The following is a 26,101-nucleotide window of genomic DNA, read 5'->3' on the forward strand; positions in this document are numbered from 1 at the left end:
CCTACCCCTCGCCTACACACCAAAGACAATTTATAGCGGCCAATCAACCTACCAACCCACATGGGAGAAAACTGAAGCACCCAGGGGAAGCCCACATGGTCACAGGGAGAACGTGCAAACTCCATGCGGACATTTAAGGAAGTTGGGGTGGAACCTCTGTCGTGGGAGTCATGAAGTGGCAGTTCTACTAACTGTATCACTCTGCCCTTTAGAGTCATGGAGCTATACAGCAGGGAAACGGGCTCTTCAGCCCAACTCGTCCATACTGACCAAGCTATCCAGCTGAGGTAGTCCCTGCACTTGGCCCATACCCCTCTAAACCTTTCCTATCCATGTACCTGTCCAAATATCTGTAACCTGGGGAATGAACTGTCCTAGACAAGTGTGGCTGGGCAGGAAATAAAATGGCCCAGTGTGCTAGTAAACAGGAAGTGTGATTCAACCTGACCGCAGACTGAAAGCAGATGTTAAATTCTCATACTTTTGCTACACTAATAATACTTCTTTTGTACAGTCTTCAATGTCGGTGAGTACCGTCGAGAGGCCGTTAAATGGTATCGATCATATGACTTCTTTCGCCATGACAATGAAGATGCTATGAAAATTCGGAAGTAAGTAGGTTTGGTGGCCTGTATCTTCAAGTATTCTGTTAATGTGTGAACACTAATGAAGCCAGCCCATCTGTGAATACCAATTGTATTACGATGCTGGGAAGCTTTTTCAGAAAAAAATTGTATCCTTGCCAAAGTAGCTTACTAAAAGAAGCAATTTACTTTCACTTTGTGTTCACTCCTACATACTGTCAAAACCCGTTTCAGCAAATTGTACAAATTAACTTGGGGTAACCCTACAGTCTGAGTGTTAAGGATAGCACTCTATCAGTGACTGATTTTGTGGTTTGGAAGTGGGGAAATAAGATGCCATCCTCAAAGTGGAGAGATTAATGAAGTGTAATAGAGAATTGGCAATGTGATATGTTGCATTAATAGAATTTGGGTCCTAGATTATCTTTACTCTTGAGTGTTTGATTGCACTGCTCTTGAATACATTTCACAAACACTGCACTTAACTGACTATTGTCCTGTCATTCTGTATTTGAGTTCCTGCATTTTTGTTTTCCTTCCGACCCCTTCAAACTTCAATATTTGTTGGAAGCTCTCAAATCTTTTGGCAATTCCTGTTCACTCTTGGCAGATCCTCTGAATGTTGCAATTTGACCTTATTAGGGTTGGAGCTGCCTTGCATCAACTCACTCAGTGGACATTCCTGTCCACAGGGGTGTAATGTCAAGGAAGGAAATTGACTTTTTTTTGAAAGGTCTACATTGTAATTGTATGTTTCCTAATACAATAAACCCAAGTGCAATCCAGCAGTTGTTGTCTGAATAGTTCCTGGTGAGTCATTGTGAAATCTGCAGTCACTGTGTGCTCTGTATTCAATCTGACTTGTCCGCATTGTGTTCTGCAGACAGTGTGCCTTAGCAGCCTTGAGGGATGCAAAGTCCTATCTTGCCGAGGAAGGTGGTCAAATTGCAGTAAGTCCGTCTCCTTACTTGACAGATTGGGCTGGATGCTTCTGTTTGTAAAATGTATAGTGGTGTGATCTCTTTTTCCCCCAAGAGGATCATTCACCAGCATGGGACACCCTCCCTTCAAATGAATCGATGAGAAGATCAAGGCAAGCCTGATCACTGTTTGCCTCTGTTTGTACCGAGATGTAATGAGTAACACTTAAGATGCCCATGTGTGCTGCTTAAACTTGCCAGGGGTCGATACCTCTTGAGATTAGAATTTAACCATTTTGTTAGTGACACTTGTGGGCTGCCCCAGAACACTACAAAAAAGATGTATTTCACTGTTTTGGTGTACATGTGTCTAATAAAGATATCTTAGTAGAAAAGTTGGGGCTAGCTTGCCTAGTAGATGTTTGAGCTGTAATTTTATTGGCTGTATTAACTGTTTCTATCTAATTCCAATGTAATCTTTTCGTATCTTGTGCTTTAACTGAAAGTCTACCAAATACTGCAGCAAGCAAAATGTGGTAGTGGATGCCAGCATTGTACTGGATCGAGTCAAGGCTTTGTGCTCTGTTGGAGACATGAGAGGCTTTATGCTCTTTACCAGCAATCCATAGAGGAAAAATTAAAATGTTGAGCATGTTGGTAATTGAACAATTTTAACCAGACCGTCTTAATTTTTCCAGGTTTTTGACGCTACAAACACCACTAGGGATAGGAGGGCGATGATCCTAAACTTTGCCGAAGAAAATGGATGGAAGGTCAGTGTGGTCCAGTGGTGATTTGGAATTACTGCTACTTGATTTGTCTTGGGAGTTTGAAATTGACACTGGGCAAGGACCATGCCTTGTTATCTCTGAACCTTAGAAGCTGGTGCTCTTGGATTTGAAATAAGAGTGCTAGGAATTTTAACTCCTTGTCTATTTATATAGATGTAAAATGTTTAGTATTTCTGCAGCAATATTTATGATCTTGATGTGTGAAAGTAAAGGTAGGAAATATAGCAGCCAATTTGCAGACAGCAAGATCCCTTGAGCAGTGTAGTCATGTCTCAATCTGGTGTTCATTGAGTGGAGCAAACTTTTGCTAGGGTGCTGCAGAAAATTCCCCTGCATTTAAGAGAGCCTATGGCATCCATTTAAGTGGGCAGATGGGTTTAATGGTTGGTTTGACAGTATAGAGGTGCACTGGAGTGTGAACCTTTGTGCTGCAGTGAATAGAATGTGACTGGAACTCTCGGCCAACAGCATGAGGTCTACTGTAACAGCCAATGAAGAGTGGTGTTCCCATTCTACTCCCAGCTGTGGGATGGAGTTTTCCTCCTGTTTATTTAAAAAATAAAACTTGCCTTTGACCATTGGAGTTTCCACTTGCCTGTTATCCATGCTGTGCTGTGTCAGGCTATGAATATGGGTCCGTTGTAGATTTGCAGCCAGAGTTGCCTGTGGTATGCTTGATGTCCGCAGCAGCTTTTGTCTGTGGGAGATCTACAATTTTCTTGCATTGTACCTTGATCAAAATGTGGGGATGATGTAAATGTACAATGCCCAAGCAAATGGAGCTTCATCCCAGGGTCTGAGGTGAAGTGGCAGACTAAGGTGGGATGAGGGAATGTTAAATGTTGCAAAAGGGTTGGGTGGATTAGATGTGAAGAGAATTCTTCTGTGTGAGAATCAAATTGTGGGGCCTTGGGAGTTGCAGGGAAATGCAGAAACATTTCTTTACTGGGGAGTTGTAATGTGGAGGTTACTACAACAGGAAGAGTTGAGGCAAATAGTTTAGTTACTTCAGGAAACTAAGAGTACATGAAAGGGATAGGAACACGCTGAAAGGTTGTGCTGAGTGGAATTTGGAAAGGAGTTAGTGTGGATATGTATGGAGCCAGCACAGACTAGGGCTGAATGGTCTGCTTGTGGGCTTATTGTAACATGGGCAGTAACATTTTTCAATGTGTTGTCCACAACAGTGTGGCAACCACCTTTATAGAAACACGTTGTATTTTATTCCCACACCCCCTCCAAACCAGTGTCTGTAGATGGGGTGGGGGGGAGAACAAAGCTTTGTGGCATTTCAATAGTCCATCTGTTTTAATGATCTATTATACAAAAAGATTGAATTTGTAGCTTTCTGATTATCGTTGATGGGTTGCTATTTCAACACTGCTATTGACTTGATGAACTTAAATTAACAAAGGTTGAAGAAATTAAATTTTTATCTTTTTTAATTGCAGGTGTTTTTTGTTGAGTCTGTCTGTGATGATCCCAGTGTAGTGGCTGCAAACATCATGGTAAGTGGTATCAGAAACTGCAGTTAAGTGACTATACAAGTATTGGGTGTACCTTTTGAGGAAACCTGGTTTTAATATCTGCCATTTGAATTAATGTTTTGTTCCTTACAGGATGTGAAAGTGTCTAGTCCGGATTACTTGGACTGTAACAGGGCTGATGCAATGGAAGACTTCCTGAAGAGAATCGAATGCTACAAAGCAACATATCAGCCTTTGGACCCAGACAACTATGATAAGTGAGTCCAATGCTGAGTTGGTCCTTAAGTGTGATGTCTGTTGTGCCCAAGTACTGTAGTTATTTATAGTAGGGATGGCCTTTACCTAAATGGTGTTCTATGCACTAAGATGAAGGAAATGCTATTGGGTGAAGATGGCTAATGCATGCTGGAAATTCTGCAAGGGTTATGTTGTACCCCTGGCCTGTGACTTGGTAATTACTGCCAATCCAGAGGTGCTGTACAACATGTTCACCCCCTGACTATAGCTCAAATGCTGAGCCAATATTCAATGAATATGTTGGAAAGAACCAATCTAATACAACACTCCTTTCAATAGTGGGAATTCTGTGCCTAATAAAATGCTGTTTTTTATATAGTCTCAGTCAGTGTAACAACTAGTTTAATGAAGAATTGTTTTGCCAACTTAACTTTTCCTCCCTCTGCATGTCAAATTGTTAGGGATCTCTCGTTCATCAAGGTGATTAATGTGGGCAGGCGATTCCTGGTAAACCGGGTCCTGGATCACATCCAGAGCAGGATAGTCTATTATCTGATGAACATTCATGTCCATCCTCGTACAATCTACTTGTGTCGTCATGGGGAAAGTGAATATAACCTCAAAGGCAAGATTGGTGGTGACTCTGGGCTATCTTACAGAGGAAAGAAGGTATGTGGCTAAACCTGACCCTCAACGGTTACTCAAATCCATAAGTCAATGTTATTGAAGCATGTTGGAAATTTGACACCACCTAACACACCAAAAGCAACTATCTGTGCTTGGCACAGCTTGCTAACCAGCTGAAAATCTACAGTAGTGAATAACTTAAGGTCTCTACATGCTAACTCTGGCTTTGCCCTTGTCAGAAATGATTAGAACATGAAGTGCTTAACATGCAAATCCTTTACAACTTTAAAGGTGTTAAAGTTTGAGATAAAAGTAATTTCAGTGAATAATATTCAAAAGGCATAATTTGAATGTTGGCAACTGTATTTGGCCAGTTCATTGCTGGGTTATCCTGACAACCATCTTTAGAGTTGCATGGCTTTTTTTTATCTTGAAAACAAATGAGGACTTTATGAAACTTCCTGTGACAGAGACTCCTTTCTCTCCACTCCACCACCACCACAGTTTTCCACAGCATTAAGAACGTTTTTGGAGGAGCAGAACCTAAAAGATCTCAAGATCTGGACCAGCCAGCTGAAACGGACCATTCAGACGGCTGAGGTTTTTGGAGGCCATTATGAGCAGTGGAAGGCACTGAATGAAATAGATGCTGTAAGTTGCATTTAACCTTGACCTTTGATCTCTTCCCAATTTGTACAGACCCACCTACCCATTTGGGGTCACTTGCAGTTTGGATCATTGTTTGGAATTCTGGGAAATTCAATGTCCCCCTTGACCCTCGCCAATTTTTAGATGCACCATAGAAAGCATCCTATCCATTTGTGTCGCAGCTTGGTACAGCAACTGCTCTGTCCAAGACCACAAGAAATTGCAGAGGTGTGAACAGCCCAGTCCATCACGCAAACAGCCTCCTCTCCATTGATTCTGTCTACACTTCCTGCTGCCTCAGGAAAACAGCCAATATAATCCCACCCTGGACATTCTCTTCTCTCCCCCCTTCCTGTCGGGCAGAAGATACAAAAGCCAGAAAGCACGTACCACCAGGCTCAAGAACAGCTTCTATCCTGCTGTTGTGAGACTATTGATGGACCTCTTGTATGATAAAGGTGAATCCTTGATCTCTCAATCCACTTTGGTGTGGCCCTTGCAATTTGTCTACCTGCACTGCACTTTCTTTGTAATTAACACTATTTTGCATTTTTTTTTCCTTTTGTACTACCTCTATGTACTTAGAATGATCTGCCTGGATGGCATGTAAACAAGACTTTCACTGTCTTGGTATATGTGACAATAATAAAGCAATTACCAGTTGGTGTTCAAGTGTCCTGCACTATCATTCCCAATCTTGGGATTGTAGTTATGAGTGGGGGAATTATCTAGGCTGGCCTTGTTTTCTTTGGAGCAGACTTAAGTGTGTTGTATGTCAAAAGAAAGACCTAGACAAAATTTCCCTTCCTTCCCACCCCAAGAAAAATTGTAACTAGGGAACAAAGATTTCAGCTAATTGGACAGGAGGTGATGAATAATATTCTTAAACTGTGGTAGTCTGGAACTTGCTGCCTGAGAGTGGTGGAGACAGATCCTTTCATGTTTGAGTGTTCCTGGCTGAACACCTACAGATCTGTGCATTAGTCTAAGTGGTCCATTTTTCATAAATTGGTTTCTTATTGTCACATGTAGAGGTCCAAGTACAGTGGTGCTTGATGCTGTAAATGTCTGATTTCTGAGCTGGCTTCTGGCAGTGGATGTCACTGCCCACTCGACTCTCCCCCTCTGGAGGTGGTTATTGCTTATGGGCATCTAATGCAAGGATACAAACCAACTTCATGCCACAGATCCCTTGTAGCCTCCCACCAGTGGACTTGTTGAATTGCCAAATAATGGAGAGTCTTGTGATTGAATTGTCTGATTTTGTTGAAGCTGCTAATTTTCATGGCCAAAGTTAACTTGCTCCTAGTATTGGAAAATCTGTTTACAAATCAGACTATGCATTATATTTAGCTTGCATTTGGCACTAGCCTTGGAAGCAACCAATGTTCTAGGCTGTTTTGACATTCACAAGTCTTGAATAACTTCTGGTAAAAGCCAATGTGCCCTTGATGCTGCATTAAATATGTGAAATCCCATTTCCTGGTACAAGCTCTGTCTGCAACTCATTGCAAAGGAGTATCAGACCACCTTGGGACTTCGGGAAAGGGTGATCAGCAATGTATTTTGACTTGCCTGTTCTAATACACTGGGAGTGACTCCTCTGTCAAATGGACATGATTTCGCACAGTTAAGGCTAGTTGGGCTTTTGGGAGAAAGGTGGTGACTGAAATTGTTTCATTGATTTCAGGGCGTATGTGAGGATCTGACCTACGAAGAAATAAAGGAGCGATACCCTGAAGAATACTCCCTCCGTGAACAGGACAAATATTATTACCGATACCCGACGGGTGAGGTGGGTATAGCTGGCAGCTTTGTGGAGTTTGAGTGGATTAAAGCAGTGTATTGGAAAGAGAGCAAGCAAGAGGGTGCTATACTTTGGTGACCTGCTAGTGAATGAAATGGCTTTCCAAACTAATTCTCTAAATACTCTGAGAGCTGATGTTTGTTGGAGGCTCTGATGCATGATAAATGCATTAAATTTTCCAAGTGCTCTATACTGCTTGGTACTTATTCAGATGTCTGTTTGAGGAAGTTAATTTGGAAATGTTAACTGGGTCACGCTTCTGGTTCCAACTGTGACTGTTTCTGTTTTCAGTCTTACCAGGACTTGGTACAGCGCCTGGAACCAGTTATTATGGAACTGGAGAGACAGGGAGATGTTTTAGTCATCTGTCATCAAGCTGTCATGCGCTGCCTTCTCGCCTACTTCCTGGATAAAAGTGCAGGTTGGTGAATAGGGCAGTGGGTCAAGAGGTCCTGTTATTTATTCAGAATACTGGTCTACTGGTCATGCAATATCTCCCCAGTTCATTGCAAAAGAATGTCAGACAGTGGTATTGTGCAAGTCATGGATCATTGAGTGCAAGTACTGGAGTGCAAGTCATGGATCATTGAGTAGTATTCTTCCCTCTGAGTCCTAAGGTTGTGGGTTCAAGTCTGGCTTTGGAGACTTGAGCTCAAATCTCACTCCAGTGCTGTATTGAAAGTGTGGGGTTCTGGATGTGGCGTTATTCACATGGGTGAATAAACCAGGGCTTCTACTGCTTTCAGATATGCACTAGAACCTGGGCATGTTTTGAATTGTTGGGGATGGGGGTTTCGAGGGAGGTGTCCTGTGCATCCTGATGATTTGCCCATCAATGAATATGCAGTTCTGGTTACTATTATGTTGCTGTTTCTGGGAGCTTGCTACATACTAATCAGCTCACGTTATCTTTGTTAGAACAGTGAATTTATCATAGAGATAAATTGGTTTCTTATTGTCACATGTGCTGAGGTACAGTGAAAACTTTCACATGCCATCCATACAGATCAATTCATTACCTCAGTGCATTGAGGTAGTACCAGGGAAAACAATAACAATGCAGAAAGTGTTAGTTACAGAGTGCAGGTAGACAATAAGGTGCAAGGCCATAACAATATTTTAAGATTAACGAGGTAGATTGTGAGGTCAAGAGTCCATTTTACCATGGGGACCGTTGAATAGTCTTAACAGTTGGATAGAAGCTGTCCTTGAGCCTGGTGGTATGTGCTTTCAGGCTTTGTATCTTCTGCCCAGTAGGAGAGGGGAGAAGAATGTTTGAGGTGGGGTCTTTGATTATGTTGGCCGCTTTACTGAGGCAGCGGGAAGTGTAGACAGTCCGTGGAGGGGAGGCTGGTGTCTGATGTGCTGAGCTGTGTCCACAACTCTCTGCAGTTTCCTGCGGTCACAGGCAGAGCAGTTGCCATACCAAGCCATGATGCATCCGGATAGGATGCTTTCTATGGTGCATCGATTAGAAATTAGTGAGGGTCAACAGGGATGTGCCAAATTAGCAGGTCCTTTGGTCCATCAATTCCGTGTTGACCATCAAGCACCCATTTTTACCAGACCAGAGGTCAGGGTTGAACCCAGGTTGCTGGAGCTGTGAGATGGTGGTGCTCTCAGCTGCACAACTGCCCCCTCTTGACTGTAGATTTCTGGGGCATCCTAGAAAGTGTAAGCCTTTCCAGTATGTTGTTCACTGACTAATTGTTTCCATTTCAGATGAGCTGCCTTACCTCAAGTGTCCTCTTCACACTGTACTCAAGTTGACGCCGTTTGCTTACGGTGAGTTGTGTGCTCTCTGTCCAATGCTGTTGGGTTGCATTTTAATTTGAACTGAATAATGAGATTAGTTTTCTCCAATTAGGTTGCAAGGTTGAGTCTATCTTTTTGAATGTGGAGGCAGTAAACACACACAGGGATCGCCCAGAGGTGAGTATTCAACTTTTTGGGTGCATAACACTGTCTTAGCACCAACTCTCTCTATAAACCAGTCCATGTAACATAGATATTGATTTTGAGGGGAGTTGGGTAAACTGAACATGATTTGGATTATACTGACTTCAGTAAAATCCATTTCTTTTAAGCAGATTGATGTTTCTAATAGATGAGAATGGATTTTAAAGCAAGTTTTGCTGCAGCTTTTGTGAAAAGCAGCTTTGTATCCAGCTGGCTTGACTAACTTGGGTAATGCAAATATAATTCAATAGTATTATAACTTTTGGTGAAGTTTTTGTCATGGGAGGAATACCATCAAGGGAAAATGCTTGCTATGGCTTATTGACATCTTTGCAGCCTAGTGCTTATTCCTCTTGAGCTCTCTGGCTGACACTTGTGTGGGTGGTCTGTTGAAGGGCCCTAAGCTTTGCAGTTCAAAGTTCTTCCAGCTAGGTGAGTTTCAAGGCTGGCAGTTTCTAGTAGGTGGTTTGTCTTGTACTAGGCAACAAATAAGGATAGAGAACCTGCCACTTGTCCACAGTTCAGTCCGACTCTCCCACTGCACCCTTGCTGGGGTTTTAGTTATCAGAACTGATATTTGATCCTCCAAAAGAAAGTCCTGCAGATGCTGGAAACTGGAAAAACTCAACAAGTCAGGCAACCTCAGAGAGGGCCCTGGGCATAGTAAATGGGAATGACCTATTCCCTGTAGCAGAAGGTCAAAATCCAGGGAATATAGATGTGGAGGAATCAGAAGGATTAGAAGAAGAATGAATATTTTCCCCAGTGTAATGGGGTGTGGAATTTGCTGCCTGAAAGGGTGATGGAGGCAGACCCTCCCTGCGTCTAAACAGTACTTGAGAGCTGTGACTTACAGGGCAACAGAACTAGTGCTGGCAGTTGAGGTTGGGCAGGGTTTTTTGTTTGCCCCTTGGATAGGCTGAATGTGGTTCATCTGAGATTTCAGTATCAGGATCTGCACTGCAGGGCTAATCACCAGAATCCATTTGGGAGATGAGACTGCAGGTCCTGGAATCTGGAGCAAAAAACAAACTGCTGGAAGGAAATCTGTGGAGGGAAATGGACAGTTGATATTTCAGGTCAAGACCCTTCATCTGGGCTGAGAGAGGGGAGAAGGGATGGGGCAAGAGCTGACAAGCAAAAGGTAGATCCAGTTGAGGAGGAATCCAATTGGGTTACTGATGCACTGCCATGCTGATTCCTTGGCAGTGCTTGGGCTCTGAGGTAGCGGGGCTGGAACAGTGTTTCACTGGAGATGAAGTAAATGGAAAGCACTTGTAAACATTATACGGAGGGTCACAGTGATGGCATTTTACACTCATTTGCCTGTCAGGAAAAAATTGAAACCACTTTCTGTATTGAATCAAAATTATTGCGAATTTTGATTTGAAAAATTAAACAGCTGTGTTAAAACACTTTGTAGAAGATATTCAGGAAAGAAATATAGGTTGTGTGGTTACTAACAGACTAACATTAATTAGCAGAATAAATGTTCATATTTTCAGTGTGTGAAAAGGATACAAACAGTTCATTTGTTGAATTAAATAGTAATCAGTCCTTGACATTAAGTCACTTTTTTTTTGAAAGGAATTGGCTGAAATGAAGATTGAACTAGTAACAAGTCTGGCTAGTTCGTTCCCAAAGGCACCCCAATGAAGTTTGCTATGGTTTTTCTGGAGAGTTTTTGTGTTGCTGCCTCTGTTTGGATTACTGGCAGCTTCCCTGAAGGTCACCAAAAATATCAGACATAAACTGTACTGTGCATCCAACCCTGCTCTGCCATTCAGTATGACCATGGGCAATCTTGTACATGCTGCCCCCTCTGTTCTCCTGCACGGAGTTTAGGCCAATCCAACATGGCTCTTCAAAGCACAACCTCTGATCCTAGGAATGAATCTGTTGCGCTGTATCCCTGTCTGAGCACAGATGTGCCTTGAGACCAAAAACTACTGGCAGCTGGTGTGGTTTTGCCCAGACCCAATCCAGTTGCAAGGAGACATGGTACAGCAGAGGTTGGCATCTTGGCAAACGAGCTGCTGGAAGAACTCGGCTGGTCCGGCCGCATCTGTGGTGGGAAATGGACAATTGATGTTTTGGGTCAAGACCCTGTATCAGGACTGGATTTGAGTTCTGCAGGTTCTCGACCTGAAATGTCGCCTATCTTGTAGAGGCTGTCTGACCTACTGACTTCCTCCAGCAGCTTGTTTTTTTTTCCCTGACTTTGGTATCAGAAACGATGTATGATCTGCCTGCCTAGAACTTGTACTGCATGGTGGTTATGTGGGAGGGAAGGGTTAGATAGACCTTAGAGCAGGATAAAATGTCAGCACAACATTGTGGGCCAAAGGGCCTGTAGTGTTCTGTGTTCTACACGTTGATTTGATTCTACTTGTGTTGTACGGAGCCCTAGTCTAGAACAGGACAAGTCTGATATTGGAGGCACAATTGTTTGGATGACTTGTTGGTAACTAAAGTTCAGGAATGATCAGGCATCTAGTTCCCTCTATTAAATAGTGCAGGTTACATAACAGACACGAGATTCTGCAGGTGCTGGATGTATCTGGAGCAATACACAAGTGCTGGAGGAACTCAGCAGGTCAGGCAGCATCTATGGAGAGAAATAAACAGTCGACGTTTCAGGCTGAGACCCTTCAAGCTGTTGTATAATAGCTTGATGTGCACTAAGAATATAGATGGGATGGCATTATGTTGTAGCTGAGTGGTATTGATTCCAGTTGAGACTTTGGACCTGCACTGTTGCTGGCAGCAGTTCCATAATTGGATTAAGTTGATGGTTACCTTGAAGAGAGGAGCACTGATCTGCTTGCCATATTTGGACAATTCCCCCAGGAGACTGGCTGTTGGGCTCATCTTTGGAAGCTCCTGTAGTGCTGCTGAGCTGGGAAGCCTACGCTGGGGTAAATAGTTTCAGCAGAAAAGAATCTTTGGGAAGTAAATCTTTGGAATACTTTAAGCCTAGCCACAGCATTGATAATGTAACTGATGTTTGAATTGCATTCTTGCTTTTGGGGAAAGTGCTTTCCAGTGGTTCACTCTCTGACTTCAGGCTTCCACTGAAGTGGTGTTTAGACTGGAATGTCACATTTTTCCAAAATTGTTTTCCATGGATATGTTGAATTTGTATCCAAGTCAGAATGCAGTTTGTAGAGCAAAGCTAATTGCTAATCATTTAGATTAAATGAGTAGGGCTGAATGATTCAATTGTCAATTTTAACCCATCAAAATGGGTGCAAGTGAATATGGGTGAATTGTTTTCTGGTAATGTTGTAGACTTCACTCTGAAATTGTAATATCGTGTGTATATATAATATAAAAAATCCTTCCCCACAATTGTGGACTGACAATGCCGTGAGTTGTAGTGGGTTTGTTACACTTTTGTGAAATGCTCCTTTTGTAATTCAGCTTTTTTGCATTTCTTCATTCACTCTGACCAGGACGTTGGTAAGAAGGGAACAAACCCACTCATGCGGCGCAATAGTGTTACTCCTCTGGCCAGCCCAGAGCCCAACAAAAAGCCGAGGATTGAAGGCCTAGAGGACCCTGTGGCCTCATCTTCCTCAGCCATGCCCGTCTGTCTGGCTTCCGAAGGGTCCACACCCCTGCCTGGGCAAGTTAGTCGAATGTTCTGTACCATTACAGCTGCTGCTGATCCTACTGCTAGCTCTAATTTGCAGATTTTTGAATGTGCCTTTGTATATAGCGGTGCTATGCTCAATCATACTAATCTTTCAATAGAAGCTGGCTACAGTGCTACGCTTGTTGCTTTGGCAATTGTAGGTGTTAATCTTAGTTGTGCTGGCTGGGAATGCTTGCTTCATAGTTTATGCCTGGGACATTCATAAGGGAGATAATTTTGTGATATTCTCCTTTTGGATGTTCACAGTTTTAAAGTAATTTTAACTAATTTGCTGTTGTAATTTAGAATGTATGCTAACAGCTTTTCCATTTGTTAAAAAAAAAGTCATTCCAAGTATGCACTTCTACAAATAGTGCCATGTGTTATAGTGATTCCTCAATGCAGGGAACTCTGCATGTTGGTATTAATTTAACCAACTTTGGGGGAAAAACCGCTAGTGTTGCATTTGAATTATGGAACTTCAGATTTCGTGTGTACTGAAGTGGCCTTCATTTGAAGGATTCAAACTGTTTGCAACCTGTGATATCATTGACTGTTGTCGTTGAGGGGAATTCTGAGAGGTGAACAGTGATCATGTTTGTGGGTTACATCTACAACAGCTTAATGAGGACCAGTTGCAATAATGAGTGGGGCTACCATTTGTATTCTCAGTTGTTTTTCCTTGGGCTAAGAGAATATCAGAATCAGGTTTATTATCAGTGACATATGATGTGAAATTTGTTTTGTGGCAGCAGTATAGGGTAAAGACAAATTACTATAAATTACCAAAATAGTGCAAACAAAAAATGAAGTGTTCATGGATTGTTCAGAAACCTGATGGTGGGAGGGGAAGCTGTTCCTGAATCGCTGAGTGTGGGTCTTCAGATTCCTGTACCTCCACTCCAGTGGTAGTAATGAGAAGGGGGAATGTCCTGATAGTGAGGGTCCTTAATGATGTGACCTTGAGGCACCAGCTCTTGATGTCATCGATGGCGGGGAGGGTTGTGTCTGTGATAGAGCCGGCTGAGTGTACAACCCTCTGCAGCTGTTGGGGTCATTTGCCACAAATTGGTTGTAATGGTAGGAGTAACCAGAGGTTGACAAGGGCAGTAGATCAGGGAATGTCCTTGGGTTATGTTTAGACTTTGTTCTGCCCCCAGAACACACTATGCAAAAGATGCATTTCACTGTGTTTTGATGTACATGTGACTAATAAAGATATCTTATCTGATCCTATCCACCTTTTGGGAAAGGGGGAGTTGGCTGATGTTTTACTTCCAAGTATGCATCACCAGTCGTCTGAGTGCTGACCTTGCTTTATAAGTCCCCAAAGTTTGATTCAGGTTAAGGTGGAGTATTGCTGGTTTCACTTTTTAAAAACATTTTGTTTAAAAAGCAAAACTATTGAGTGACACCTCAGGCTAGTCTGCTTTGCTACAATGCTAATAGTAAGTTTTAGCATCTACTTCATTGTAGATCCAGAGACGCACCACGTCTTGGCTGAGCTGTCTTATTTTGTTTGCTCTTTAAAAAGTTCTGTTCTCCTATTTCTCTTTCACACCTCCACTTTTTCTTTATCTCCAGCCTTTAATAGGAAAGGCTTGTCTGTAAGTATTTCTCTTGTTTTTCACTAAGTGTGGGTGCTACTGTGTGGGACTCTTACTGTTTATAAATACTTTGGATCTCATTTTATGCACAAGCTTGCCTTTGGAATGATATTCCCTATTACTATTCATTTTTCTGCAGACTCAAAGCATGCTGCTTTATTCATTTCATAGCATTTAGTAATTTTTTGCCTGTAATGCATCTCTTGCACACTTATTACAGGGTTATATTAAAGGATATTGGCTCAAATTTACAATTTTCCAGTCCTTGTTTTCTAACCTGTACTGCAGTTCACAAGCATTATTAAAAGAAACTGCTCTGAACTGGGTCTGAACTAACTTTAAACTCTTGAAGTTGCATTGAAGGTTATTCTGTTTAAACCATTACTGATACTGATTAAGGAAGCCGAGGGTTGAAATAAAACTTGGTAGATGTAGATGTGGACCGTATGTATCAAGTTTTGTACAAACTTATTCAGAATGTCATTCTCTTTAGAACAGGAACAGCTCAGATTTCCATATAGAATATAAAATGTGATTGAATTGTTTAATCGCGGACAGAATGCATGGATGTTGAACTCTAGATTTTCAGCCAGATTCAATTAAATTAACTCTCAGCCCTTTCCTATTTAAGTTATTTTAGTCTTTTTCTAATGTGGGTATGAAATGTATCACAACTTGCTCTTCCAATCATCTGTTTTTCTTCCATCAATGAGGTAGATTCTTTTTTTAAAACCTTTGGGTTGGTGGATTGGGAGAACTATTCATTGCTCATCTTCAATTAAAATAATTGCTTTGTTTTTACTGAACTCTTCATTCTGCCTCATTTCCAAGATCTTTCTGGAGGGGGGAAGAGGAGGATAAATCTTGCTGCTTTAGCCTGGAAGTTTGTCAATCAAATCGGAAGTTTCTGGGTTCAAATCCCAGTGTAGAGACTTGAGCACGTGGAGCTGTTGGGGCTCAAAGGATACTGCACTGTTAGAGGTGCTGTGACAGCAAACAAAGGCCCTTGGAATTTTTTATCCATGTTAATTTTTGAAGTGATATCCCTAGTCACTTGACCAATCAACATATTGTCACCATCACAGTAGTGGGAGTTTGCAACATGCACTGGATTGACTCCATGCAGAATATCTAATTGACTGCAAGGAGCTTTGGGAAGTCCTGAGTTGGGGAAAAATAGTAGAAATGGAAGTCCTTTGGAAACTACTTGATATTAAAACTAATAATCCTGTGTTCTAGCTTAAAACTCATTCCCAAGTCACCCTGCCTTTTGTAACTGTTTTTCTAATGGACAATAGATGACAGATGCAGACCAAGTCTGTTGGTCAGTGGATCTCAAATAGGAAAAACAAATGGACATGTCAGACATTCTAGTCTTTTGTCTACCTGGATCCCTTTGTTATCTAGCATGGTGCCTGGAACTGTCCTTGTATGTAGGAGAGCTTCACACTGCTCCAGTTAGTTGCTTGGATTTCTGATTTGGTTAGGATTCATCACTCAATCTGAATTCAGTGGTTCATTTCCAGGTGAGGAGTCGGATGCAGGTCAATCTTTACAGATTTGCCCCTATGTTTTAATGTATGCATTGGGCACGGAATGTGAAGGGCCAACTTTACATCTGGGATCTTTTTTGGACTCTTAAGCAGGGTCTAACTGAACTAAGAGCTGTATGTTTTATTGTATGCTGACACTTATCTCTGGTGTTTAAAAGATCTCTCCCTCTTTCTACCATTTCCTCACCACTTCTGCCCTCAGACGAACAATATTTCATTATGTCAAAATTTTATCCTTGCTAATCCTTCAAAGGTAACAAGCTAAATCCGTGCTGCCCACACACCATGTTGCTATAGTGATCTAGCGCACACTTCAAGGCCGGGTTACTTAAAAATGAAATCTTTCACTGGAAGATGTTTCATTTTTGCGATGTAGGGACTAATGAGCTAAGTAGAGGTGCTTCTATTAAGCCAGCTAAGCCACGCTGATTATGCTATGCTCGTGACACCATGGGATGTGTTACTTGGGTGGCTTTGGGTGTGAATGTACTCAGGAGGAAATGCAAGAAGTTTGAACCACTTCAGAGGTTGAACCCCTTGCAGTACTGACTGTCAGCAGACTTGCCATTGAACTTGATGAACCATTGGTCCAGTCTCTAGACATTGAAACTGTCTGGTACCTGACTACAAAGGAATACTCGTGTGTAACCCTGTAATCATAAACCCCACTCTGCCAATAGCTGTGGTTATCAGCTATTACATTTTTACAAATGTATCCATCTTGTCATTCCTTGTCCCTCTGCCAGCTCTGGGGGAAATGGTTTCCAGATTGAATCCATCATTGGCCATAGATACACCTACTGTTTGAGTTTTAACTAGTTCCTTGCCTCTTCATTTAAGTTCCACCTTGATGTATAGTTGAGGAGCTGTGATCTTTAGGGCCATGGATTCAGTGCTGGGAGGTGGGATGAGGCTGGGATCTCTTTGATCAACACACAATGGACTAAATGGCATCTCCTGTGTTGCAAATTTTCCGTCATTCATAGACTTTAATGCCTCAAAGGCAAGGGGATTATGGCTTGTAATGGTGCTACATTGTCACTGTTTCAAGCCTCGTGCTTGAGTTGCTTAGTTATTAATCATTTTAATGCCATTTTAGAAATGTTTAAAACTTGTATTATCGCTGGGATATCACTGGTTCAGATCTGGCTTATTGTGGATGCAGCGAGACTGATTTTTGTTTAGCAGTCCTGTGAGTGAAGAGGTGTAAATAGTGAGTTGGTATGAAGGTTAATGTAACCTAACTCTTGCTGGCTATTACCCTGCCTTTGACTCTCAGGATTTGTCTGTATGCATCACTGGAATGCGAACTACCCATGCAGGAAATTGCGGAGGTAGAAAGTAACTAAATGCAAATTGATGGTGTGTTTGGTTTAGTGACAATGCAGAACTGCTGATATCAGTGGCTGTGAATTTTGGAGGCAGTGCAGAGTGGGTGTTACTGTATTGTGTATTCAGAATAAGCAAATGAGAGTCCATTTCTGTGGAGGGTATGCAAGTGTGGTTAAGCAACCAGATGTGTATGTTCAAAGTTCTGTTATGGCTTCTGGGTAACTTTAAATTCAAGCAAGTAAATCTAGAATTAAAAAACCAGTGGCATTATAACCACAAAACCACCCAGGTGTCCAGAAAACTCATTTTGGTTCAGGAATGGAATCTGTTGACCTTGTATGACCTACATGACTGGTCGATTCTCAATGGTTCCCTTGGTCAGCAGCATTAGGAATGGGTTGTACATGCTGGCCAGAGACATCCTAATGCTGTGAATGAGTAAATATTGCAAAGCTCAAAGATGACGGAAAAGGCATCTAGCACTCTGGCCTCCAGTCAGGGTATTGAGTATAGGAGTTGGGACATTGTTGCAGTTGTACAAGTCGTTGGTGAGGCTGCACTTGGAGTACTGTGTATGGTTTTGCTCACCCTGTTATAGGAAAGATGTGGTTAAACTGGAAAGAGTGCAGAAAAGATTTGAGGATGTTGCCAGGACTCGAGGGCCTGAGTTATAGGGAGAGGTTGGCCAGGATAGGTCTTTATTCCTTGGAACGTAGCAAAATGAGGGGCAACCTTGTAGAAATATGTTAAATTGAGGTGTAGACAAGGTGGATGGTTAGTCTTTTCCTCAGGGTGTGGGAGTCCAAAACTAGGGGGCATAGATTTGGGGTGAGGGGAAAGATTTTAAAAGGGACCTGAGTGACCGCCTTTCTCCACAGAGAAGGTGGTATGTGGAATGAGCTGCCAGAGGAATTGGGTGAGGTAGGTACAGTGGTATCATTTAAGAAGCACTTGGATAGGTTATGTGGAAGGGCAGGGCTTGGAGGGGTATGGGCCAAACACAGGACTAGCTGGGTGGGCACCTTAGCATGGACTGGTTGGGCTGAAGGGCCTGTATCCATGTTATTGCTCTGTTGGGACTGAGTTGAGTGCTCAATTGCTAACTGGGATCACTGCTCTTCCTGAATTACCAATGCAACAACCAACAAGCTTCATTTCAATAGCTGCCTAGTTGGCTTGCATGCATGCAGCTTTCCATGTGTTTTTTTTTTGGATACAAATAGAATGCTTTGATTTCAATCTCAATGTCATCTTGTACCCACAGAATGTAAGTGAGATGCCAAGACCCTCAGAAGCTGTGGTGACACTCTCTGTCCAAGAATGAAACACTTGCTTTTGGGAGGTTACATATTGCTCTGAAACCATCCCCCTCTTGTCGAGAAACACTGGATTCCTTGTTCTGGATATCAACTGTTTGGATGCATTGGAGAAGATGGATTATGGATTTAACCTGAGAACTTTGACCACTCTAACTCTATGAATGTCTTGCTACTGTAATAATGTGCAAGTGCTTCTACTGAACAAAACTTGTTCTTCTGGTTGTAAATAGCTAGGACATCTCGTTGGAGGGATATTGTGTGTACATAATGTAAATAGCTACAATAAGGGTCTGACTCTATTTTCCTGTGTTAATCATAAATTGTACAGTCTTTAAACACAAGAACACCTCTGTTCCTGAAATGTTCACTACAATATCATGGAGGTGTTTGTGAAAGCAGTAACTTCAGAATGCTGGAGATTTGAAGTTGGCATGCAGCTAGTTAAATGAATTATGCACAAATATTTATGGGGGAAAACTAGGATTGTCATGTGACCAATTTTGCTTGTTATTTCACTACCTTTTTTTTGTGAAATGTGGCTGTTGTTAATTGTTCCTAAATGGTTCAGCGTCCTGACCAGACAGAACCTGGGAGCCATTGGGAGTGTGTGACTGAACATGAATGTGTCAATGTACCTGTTTGTACATCGCAGTCCTGGCAGAGATTGGAGTGTGATACATCTCCAAGTAAATGGACATTGGCTTCCTTGGAACAGGAGAGTTTACATGCTAGAATATGAAAGTGAAGGCATTGCTTCCACTGAAAAGGAACTTGAGTGATGGGATTAGCAATGATTTTTCAAGCATATCTGAATTGAACTCCAGCTGTATAACCTTGCATCTATTGCCTGCTCTCACTGTTGGTTTACAAACCTGATGGTAATGAAATGTATAAGCTTGATGTTCATGTCCCCATTACCACTTTGGCATGAGATGCAAGGTTTGCCAACTGGAAGTCATCACCAAATACTTACTGCCAGTGATGGGTTATGTGAGTGCTTATTGTGAATGTGTGCAGTCTGCCAATTGACAGTGCAATTACTGCAGAGCATCAGAGGACTCTGACAATTACCAAAGGACCTAGTTTGCACCCTCTTTGTTCAATGTGTGCTGAAGTCGTCTTTCATTAACTCTGATTGTTCCATTAGCTGATGAGGGCATGGTGTAACCACAGTGCCTAGTGCTTTTATCTTGCACAGCAGGAGTTTAGCAGTATTGAAGTGGTTAGATGGGGGGTGGGTGGTTGGGGGGGGGGGCTTGAAAATGCACTTGAGCAGAAGCCTATTGGAATTCTTTCTGTTGGCAGATCACCAACATGATCATGTTTTATCCCCTCAGTGGTGAGCATTGTTGCACACATTTTATTTATCTGGGTGTTTTAGTTTTGAGTTGGGGGTGTGAGGAGGAGGAGTTTGGACTGGGGGGGAGAAGGGGAGGTTTGAAACAATTTTAAGCAATGTTACTTCGTTGGAGTGCAGCTTTAGTGGATGCTGGGTTTGCCATTCACCAAAGCACTTCTATAGTAAAGTTCTCATTTCAATTGAATGGTGTCATTATTTTCTGACTTTGTGGATATGGATGGATGAACATGCAAGTTGGTATGATTTTGTAGTTATTTGATAGTGTTAATTTTCATGTATTTTGTAGTACTGATTCTGTTCTAACAGGCAAGTTTACTTAAGGTTGTTCAGAACACAAGGAAACATTTTTCTCTAACTGCTTGGCATGTTGCATCTACTGTGTATGTATGTGATTGCCTTCTGAGAAAGTTAGCTTGGTAGCATCAGTAAACACAAGGTACACCTTTTACTGAATATGCAGAATTTTGCAGTTGCTGGACCAATAATAAAATAAGTTTAATGAAAGCAGTTTCATGGTTTTTCTTGTATGGTACAGAGGGAGTTTCTATGCAACTTGTGATGTTGATTGCAATGCACTCTGCTCCAGGTGTCATTTAAGGACAGAGCAGTTTGTTTACTGTTTGATCTGCCCACAGCAACTTGTTCTGCCCTGCAGTTCCTCCTGGCCACGGGTTTGTGGCTCTGGAGGCAAAAGGACTACCTGCTGAAGTAGGATTTGAACCGTCAGCCTTCCAACTGAATCTTGAGCACAGATCTAAGCTGACACTCAGTGCAGTGTTACGGAAATGCTGCATTGTTAGAGGTGCCAACTCCCAAATGCAATGTTAGATGGGCATTCTCTGCTCACCCACTCATCCTTTACCTCTGTCGCACTTTCTTTCACTAACCCCACTTTCATCGATCCCCTGTATCCAAAAATCAGTCTTGATTAGGGCAGCATGGTAGTGTAGTGGTTAGTGTGACACTATTGCAGCTCCAGCGATCAGGGTTTGATTCCCGTCGCTGTCTGTAAGGAGTTTGTACGTTCTCCCGTACCTGCATGGGTTTCCTCTGGGTGCTTCGGTTTCCTCCCACATTCTAAAAGACATACGGGTAGGTCAATTTGGGTTTAAAATAGGCAGTGCAGACTCATTGAGCCGGAAGGGCCAGTTACCACGCTGTAAATAAAATTAAAAAAAAAATTACAATTGAATCTCTTGGTTGGAGAATTCCAACAATTTTCCACACTCTGGATGGAGAAATTTCTTCAGTCCTGCATTAGCTGACTCCTTACTTTGAAACAGTGATCCCTGGTTTCAGATATCTCAGCTGGGCTAAACATAATCCCTGCATCTACTGTGTGAAGCACTGTAAGAATTTTGAACATTTCAGTAAGTTCACATTTCATTCTTCAACTTGAGCACATAATCCTGGTCATTTATTCCTTCTGCTATCTGAAGAATAGATCTGATGAACTTTGGCTGGAATACAGGAACTGCATTCCTCCAGGCAGGAGACCATGATATAGGAGCAGAATTAGGCCATTTGGCCCACTGAGTCTGCTCTACCATTCAATCATGGCTGATTTTTCTTTCCTCCTCTTCACCCCCCCCCCCCACCCCCCAGCTCCATTCTCCTGCCTTCTCCCTGTAACCCTTAACCCCCTTACCAATCAAGAACCAATCAATCTCTGCCTTAAATACACCCAATGACTTGGCCTCCACACCCATCTGTGGCAATGAATTCCACAGATTCACCACCCTCTGGCTGAAGAAATTCCTTCTCATCTCAGTTCTAAAGGGACATTCCTTTATTCTAAGGCTGTGCCCTCTGATCCTAGACTCTCCTACTGATGGAAACATCCGCTCCATGCCCATTCTATCCAGGCCTTTCAGTATCCAGTAGGTGTCAATGAGACTCCCTGCTCATCCTTCTGAACTCCATAGAGTACAGGCCCAGAGACATCATATGCTCGTACATTAACCCTTTCATTCCCAGGATCATTCTTGTGAACCTCCTCTGGACCCTTTCCAGGGCCAGCACATCCTTCCTTAGATATAGGGCCCAAAATTGCTCGCAATATTCCAAATGCGATCTGACCAATGCCTTATAAAGCCTCAGCAGTACATCCTCGCTTTTATGTTCTAGTCCTCCAGAAATAAATGCTAACATTGTATTTTCCACCTTTACTACTACCTCTACCTGCAAGTTTAAGGGAATCCTGAACTAGGACTGCCAAATCCCTTTGTACCTCTGACTTCTGAATTTTCTCCCTGTTAAGAAAATAAACAGGTTGGGGTGTGAGACTCTTTTTACAGTCGTGGTCCAGTCTCTGAAGCAGGACTTGAACCCATGAACTTACTGTTTTTAACCTTTTAACAATGGAATTTCTTTTATTTCCTTCTATTGTCTCCTGAATTTTGCTTTCTCTGTGGGGCTTGGAGAAGGAAGGCACTCTCAACCTGTACAGCAGGTGTTTGCTCCAGAAATGACAGATTACAGGGTGTGGACTTCTAACCAAGGCTCACAACTAAGCTGAAATAAGCATCACTACTTTCCTTCTCTCAAACAATTTATTGAAGTTAGTCACAGAATTTTTGAAATCTGTGGCAATGAAGGCCATTTGGCCCATTGTGTCTGTGCTAACCAAGGCTGATCTACCTATTATTAATTGGCTAACAGATTTATGAATAGTGCTTTTACTTTGAATTCCCAATGTGCAAACTTTAAATGGTTTTGGAATGCCTGATACTGAATTAAAGGTACTCTTAGTGGGGCCACTACACCATCACTAGGCATGGAGGAGTCTAGTTTTGGTTGTGTTGAATTAGTTCACGTGCTGGTGCCTGTGGGAGGGGGTTGGGGAAGGAGAATGAGGCATGATTCTCCCATCGTCCTTGGGCTGACCCACAGACCCCGGTGTATTTGTGGTTGTTGGGTGGGATGGCATTGGAATTATTGAGTCACGAAGCCCAGAAACAGGCCTTCCTTCCACTCCCCATTCCCACACCAACATGTCTGTTCATGGCCTCCACCGCTGCTGAGTTGAGGCCAGATGCAGATTAGAGGAACAGCACCTCGTATTCCGCCTGGGTAGTCTCTAACCTGAACATCGAATTCTCTAACTACCAGTAACCTCTGTCCCTTTTCTCTCTCCTCCTGATCCAACTGGCCCCCATCATCCTATCCCCTCTCCATCTGCCCATCGTCCCACTGGTTCCCCTCCCCACCTCCCTCCCTCTATCCCTCTATCCCTTGATTCCAGGCTCCACCTTCCTCTCGCATTCCATCATCTTCAGCCCTTTCTCACCTCCACCTCTCACCTCCCGGCTGACACCATTCCCACTCTCCTCTCCTCCATCCGCCTCTCACCTGGATCCACCTATCACCTGCCGGCTCTTACTCCACCCCTTCCCCTCCACCTCTTCCCCTCCATGTCTCTATACCAGCTATCTTCCCTCTACCCTTCAGGCCAGATGAAGAGTCTTGACCTGAAAGATCAACCGTGCATTTCCCTCCATAGATGCTGCCCTAATTGCTGAGTTCCTCCGGCACTTTGTGTGTGTTGCTCTAGGTCCTAGCATCTGCAGTCTCGTGTGTCTCGTTCAGCCCATTATGTCCACACCGATCATCAAGTATCCATCTGTATTAATCCCACTTATCAGCTCTTGGTCCATAGCCTTCTATACTTGGTGATTCAAATGATCATCTTAAATATAGTAAGAATCCTTAGCTCCACCTTCTTGGGCAATGCAATCCAGATTCCAGCCACTCTCTTGTGGAACACTTCTGATCTCTAAACCTTTTGCCCCTTACCCTAAATCAATGCCCCTCCACTATGTGACACCTCTGTTACAATTGAACAGATTGGTGACAGCTGCATATAAATAGAAATAATACGGCACGGAGACAGGCCCTTTTGCCCAACTCGTCCATATTGACCAATATGTCTGAGCTAGTCCTATTTGTCTGCATTTGGCCCATATCCCTCTAAACCTTTTCTATCCATGTACCTGTCCAAATGTCTTTTAAATGTTGTAATTGTAGCCACCTCTACAGCTTCCTTATTCCATATACCACACACCCTCTGTGTGGAAAAAGTCCACTTTAAATCTTTCCCCTCTCACTTAAATTGATGCTCTCTTAAGTTTTAGACTTCCCTACCTTGGAAAAAGGACTGTGAACATTCAACTTATCAATGCCCTTCAATATTTTATATACTTATATAAGGTCACACCTCAACCTCCTATACTCCAGGAAAAAAAAGTCCCAATCTCTCCTTATAATTCAAGCCCTCTAGTCACAGAACCATCCTTGTGAATCTCTTCTGCACCCTTTCCAGCTTAGACATCCTTCCATTAACTGGGTGGACCAGAACTGCACCCAATACTCCAAATGTGGTCTCACCAACGACTTGTACAGTTGTAACATGATGTCCCAAATCCTGCACTCAGTGCCCTGAGTGCCAAATGCCTTCCTCACTACCTGTTTCACCACTTTCAGGGAACTGTGTACCTGTTCCTCTAGGGTAAATTCCTTAAAGCATTAGCAAGTTGTGTCCTGAACAACTCTATTCATTATGCAAGTGATTTCTTTTCAAGAGTTAAGAACAGCCGAAAGGCAAACTATGGGAAGGACAACTTCAAGTGAATGTGTTGTAGTTGATTCACCTACCTCTTGGCCTGTGTGTTAGCAACAGTAGATTATGGAAGAGTGATTTCAATTTCCCCAATTGTCTAGCTCGTTGATAAGGCAGGTCACCTGGTGACCTGACCAAGGTTAAGTATGTTGAGCTAATGACTCATTTAAGGACAGTTTAAATGAGTATTGTAGAATTGAATGTCATTGCCTTCCAGGTACAGGTTTAAATTCGTTTTGGTGAGCCTGATTATCTTTGGCTTAATGATATGAAACCTTGCTTGCATATGAGATGGCAGATATGTGTCAATTGTCAGGGTCTCTGACAGTGCAGAGCTCCCTTTGGACTCAATTTGAGGCAGGCACGGTAGTGTAGCGGTTAGCATAACGCTATTACAGCGCCAGTGACCCGGGTTCAATTCCTGCCGCTGTCTGTAAGGAGTTTGTACGGTCTCCCCGTGACTGCGTGGGTTTCCTCCGGGTGTTCCGCATTTCCTCCCACATTCCAGAGACGTACAGGTTAGGAAGTTGTGGGCATACTATGTCGGTGCCGGAAGCGTGGCGACATTTGCGGGCTGCCCCCAGAACACTCTACGCAAGAGATGTATTCGATGTACATGTGACTAATAAAGAAATCTTGTCTAGTTTTTATCTCATGTATTTAGACTTGACTCCACTTTAAAGTGTGTCATTCCTTGTTGCTGGGCATTCATGCCTGGCAGACATTTTCTGCACAGCAAGACTCCACAACATTTGGGGACGAAGAGCAGGTTTGCCCTCCCTGGCGGAGGGGTTCAGGATGGCGAGACATCGGGGGGCATCACTGAATTAATCCGCAGTAAAGTGAGAGAGAGCTGCATTTCGGAAGTGCCTCTCTCTGACCTTCGTAATCTGTGAAGTTCATCTGGTTTAGTCACCGTTGCAGCGAGTGAGAACCAACAGCCAACGTGCGCGCAGCAAGATCCCACTAACAGCATTCTGGTCATGACCGGATGGTCTTTGAGGGAAGCTGAGTGCTTTGCTCACACCAACATGTCTATCCACGACCGCATCTACTGCCAGGTCGAGGCCAGACACAGATTAGAGGGACGGCGCCTCATGTTCTGCCTTGGTAGTCTCCAACTTGACGGCATGAACATTAATTTCTCTGACTTCCGGTAACCACTTCCCTTTGTCCTGCAATTTTTTCCCTTATGCCACTGGCCCTCATCACCCCGTCCCTTTCTCCTCCCCACGTCCTTCCCTCTATTCTATGGTCCACTGTCCTCTCCTATCAGATTCCATCTTCTTTAGCCCTTTGTCACTTCCACCTATCACCTCCCAGTTTCTATCCCACTCTTCCCCCTCACCTGCCCATCACCCCCTCGTCTGGATCCACCTATCACCTGCCGGCTCTTGCTCCATCCCTTCCTTCCACCTCTTTATACCGGCTCTCTTCCCTCTATCCCGTCCTGATGAAGGGTCTCGACCCGAAATGTCGACTGTCCATTTCCCTCTACAGATGCTGCCTGACCCGCTGAGTTCCTCCAGCGTTTTGTTCGTTGCTTCAGATTTCCAGCAGCTGCAATCTCTCTTGCATCTGCTTTACTCTTCCGTCTTTGAAATTTGTGCCTTGG

At 43.0% G+C, this 26,101-nt stretch overlaps 1 protein-coding gene across 6 annotated transcripts in view; it reads left to right on the plus strand.

Moving 5' to 3' along the window:
• The window catches only part of pfkfb3 (6-phosphofructo-2-kinase/fructose-2,6-biphosphatase 3), an 88,646-nt gene extending 68,277 nt beyond the window's left edge, over nucleotides 1–20,369 (plus strand). For 3 of the 6 annotated variants that reach the window (XM_052034323.1, XM_052034324.1, XM_052034325.1), the window contains 13 exons: nucleotides 515–611; nucleotides 1,468–1,534; nucleotides 2,203–2,277; nucleotides 3,747–3,803; nucleotides 3,915–4,039; nucleotides 4,481–4,688; nucleotides 5,151–5,297; nucleotides 6,985–7,089; nucleotides 7,393–7,522; nucleotides 8,824–8,886; nucleotides 8,969–9,033; nucleotides 12,516–12,692; nucleotides 18,454–20,361. In XM_052034323.1, coding sequence (XP_051890283.1) covers nucleotides 515–611; nucleotides 1,468–1,534; nucleotides 2,203–2,277; nucleotides 3,747–3,803; nucleotides 3,915–4,039; nucleotides 4,481–4,688; nucleotides 5,151–5,297; nucleotides 6,985–7,089; nucleotides 7,393–7,522; nucleotides 8,824–8,886; nucleotides 8,969–9,033; nucleotides 12,516–12,692; nucleotides 18,454–18,513 — 1,376 coding nt within the window. In that variant the 3' untranslated portion in view covers nucleotides 18,514–20,361. Of the gene's footprint in view, nucleotides 1–514; nucleotides 612–1,467; nucleotides 1,535–2,202; nucleotides 2,278–3,746; nucleotides 3,804–3,914; nucleotides 4,040–4,480; nucleotides 4,689–5,150; nucleotides 5,298–6,984; nucleotides 7,090–7,392; nucleotides 7,523–8,823; nucleotides 8,887–8,968; nucleotides 9,034–12,515; nucleotides 12,693–18,453 lie in introns of all 6 variants that reach the window. The other 3 variants (XM_052034321.1, XM_052034322.1, XM_052034326.1) reach the window with 3 other exon arrangements.
• The last annotated feature ends 5,732 nt before the right edge of the window (nucleotides 20,370–26,101 follow it).

Source organism: Pristis pectinata, chromosome 19 (assembly GCF_009764475.1).
Source record: "Pristis pectinata isolate sPriPec2 chromosome 19, sPriPec2.1.pri, whole genome shotgun sequence".
Taxonomy (NCBI): Eukaryota; Metazoa; Chordata; class Chondrichthyes; order Rhinopristiformes; family Pristidae; genus Pristis; species Pristis pectinata.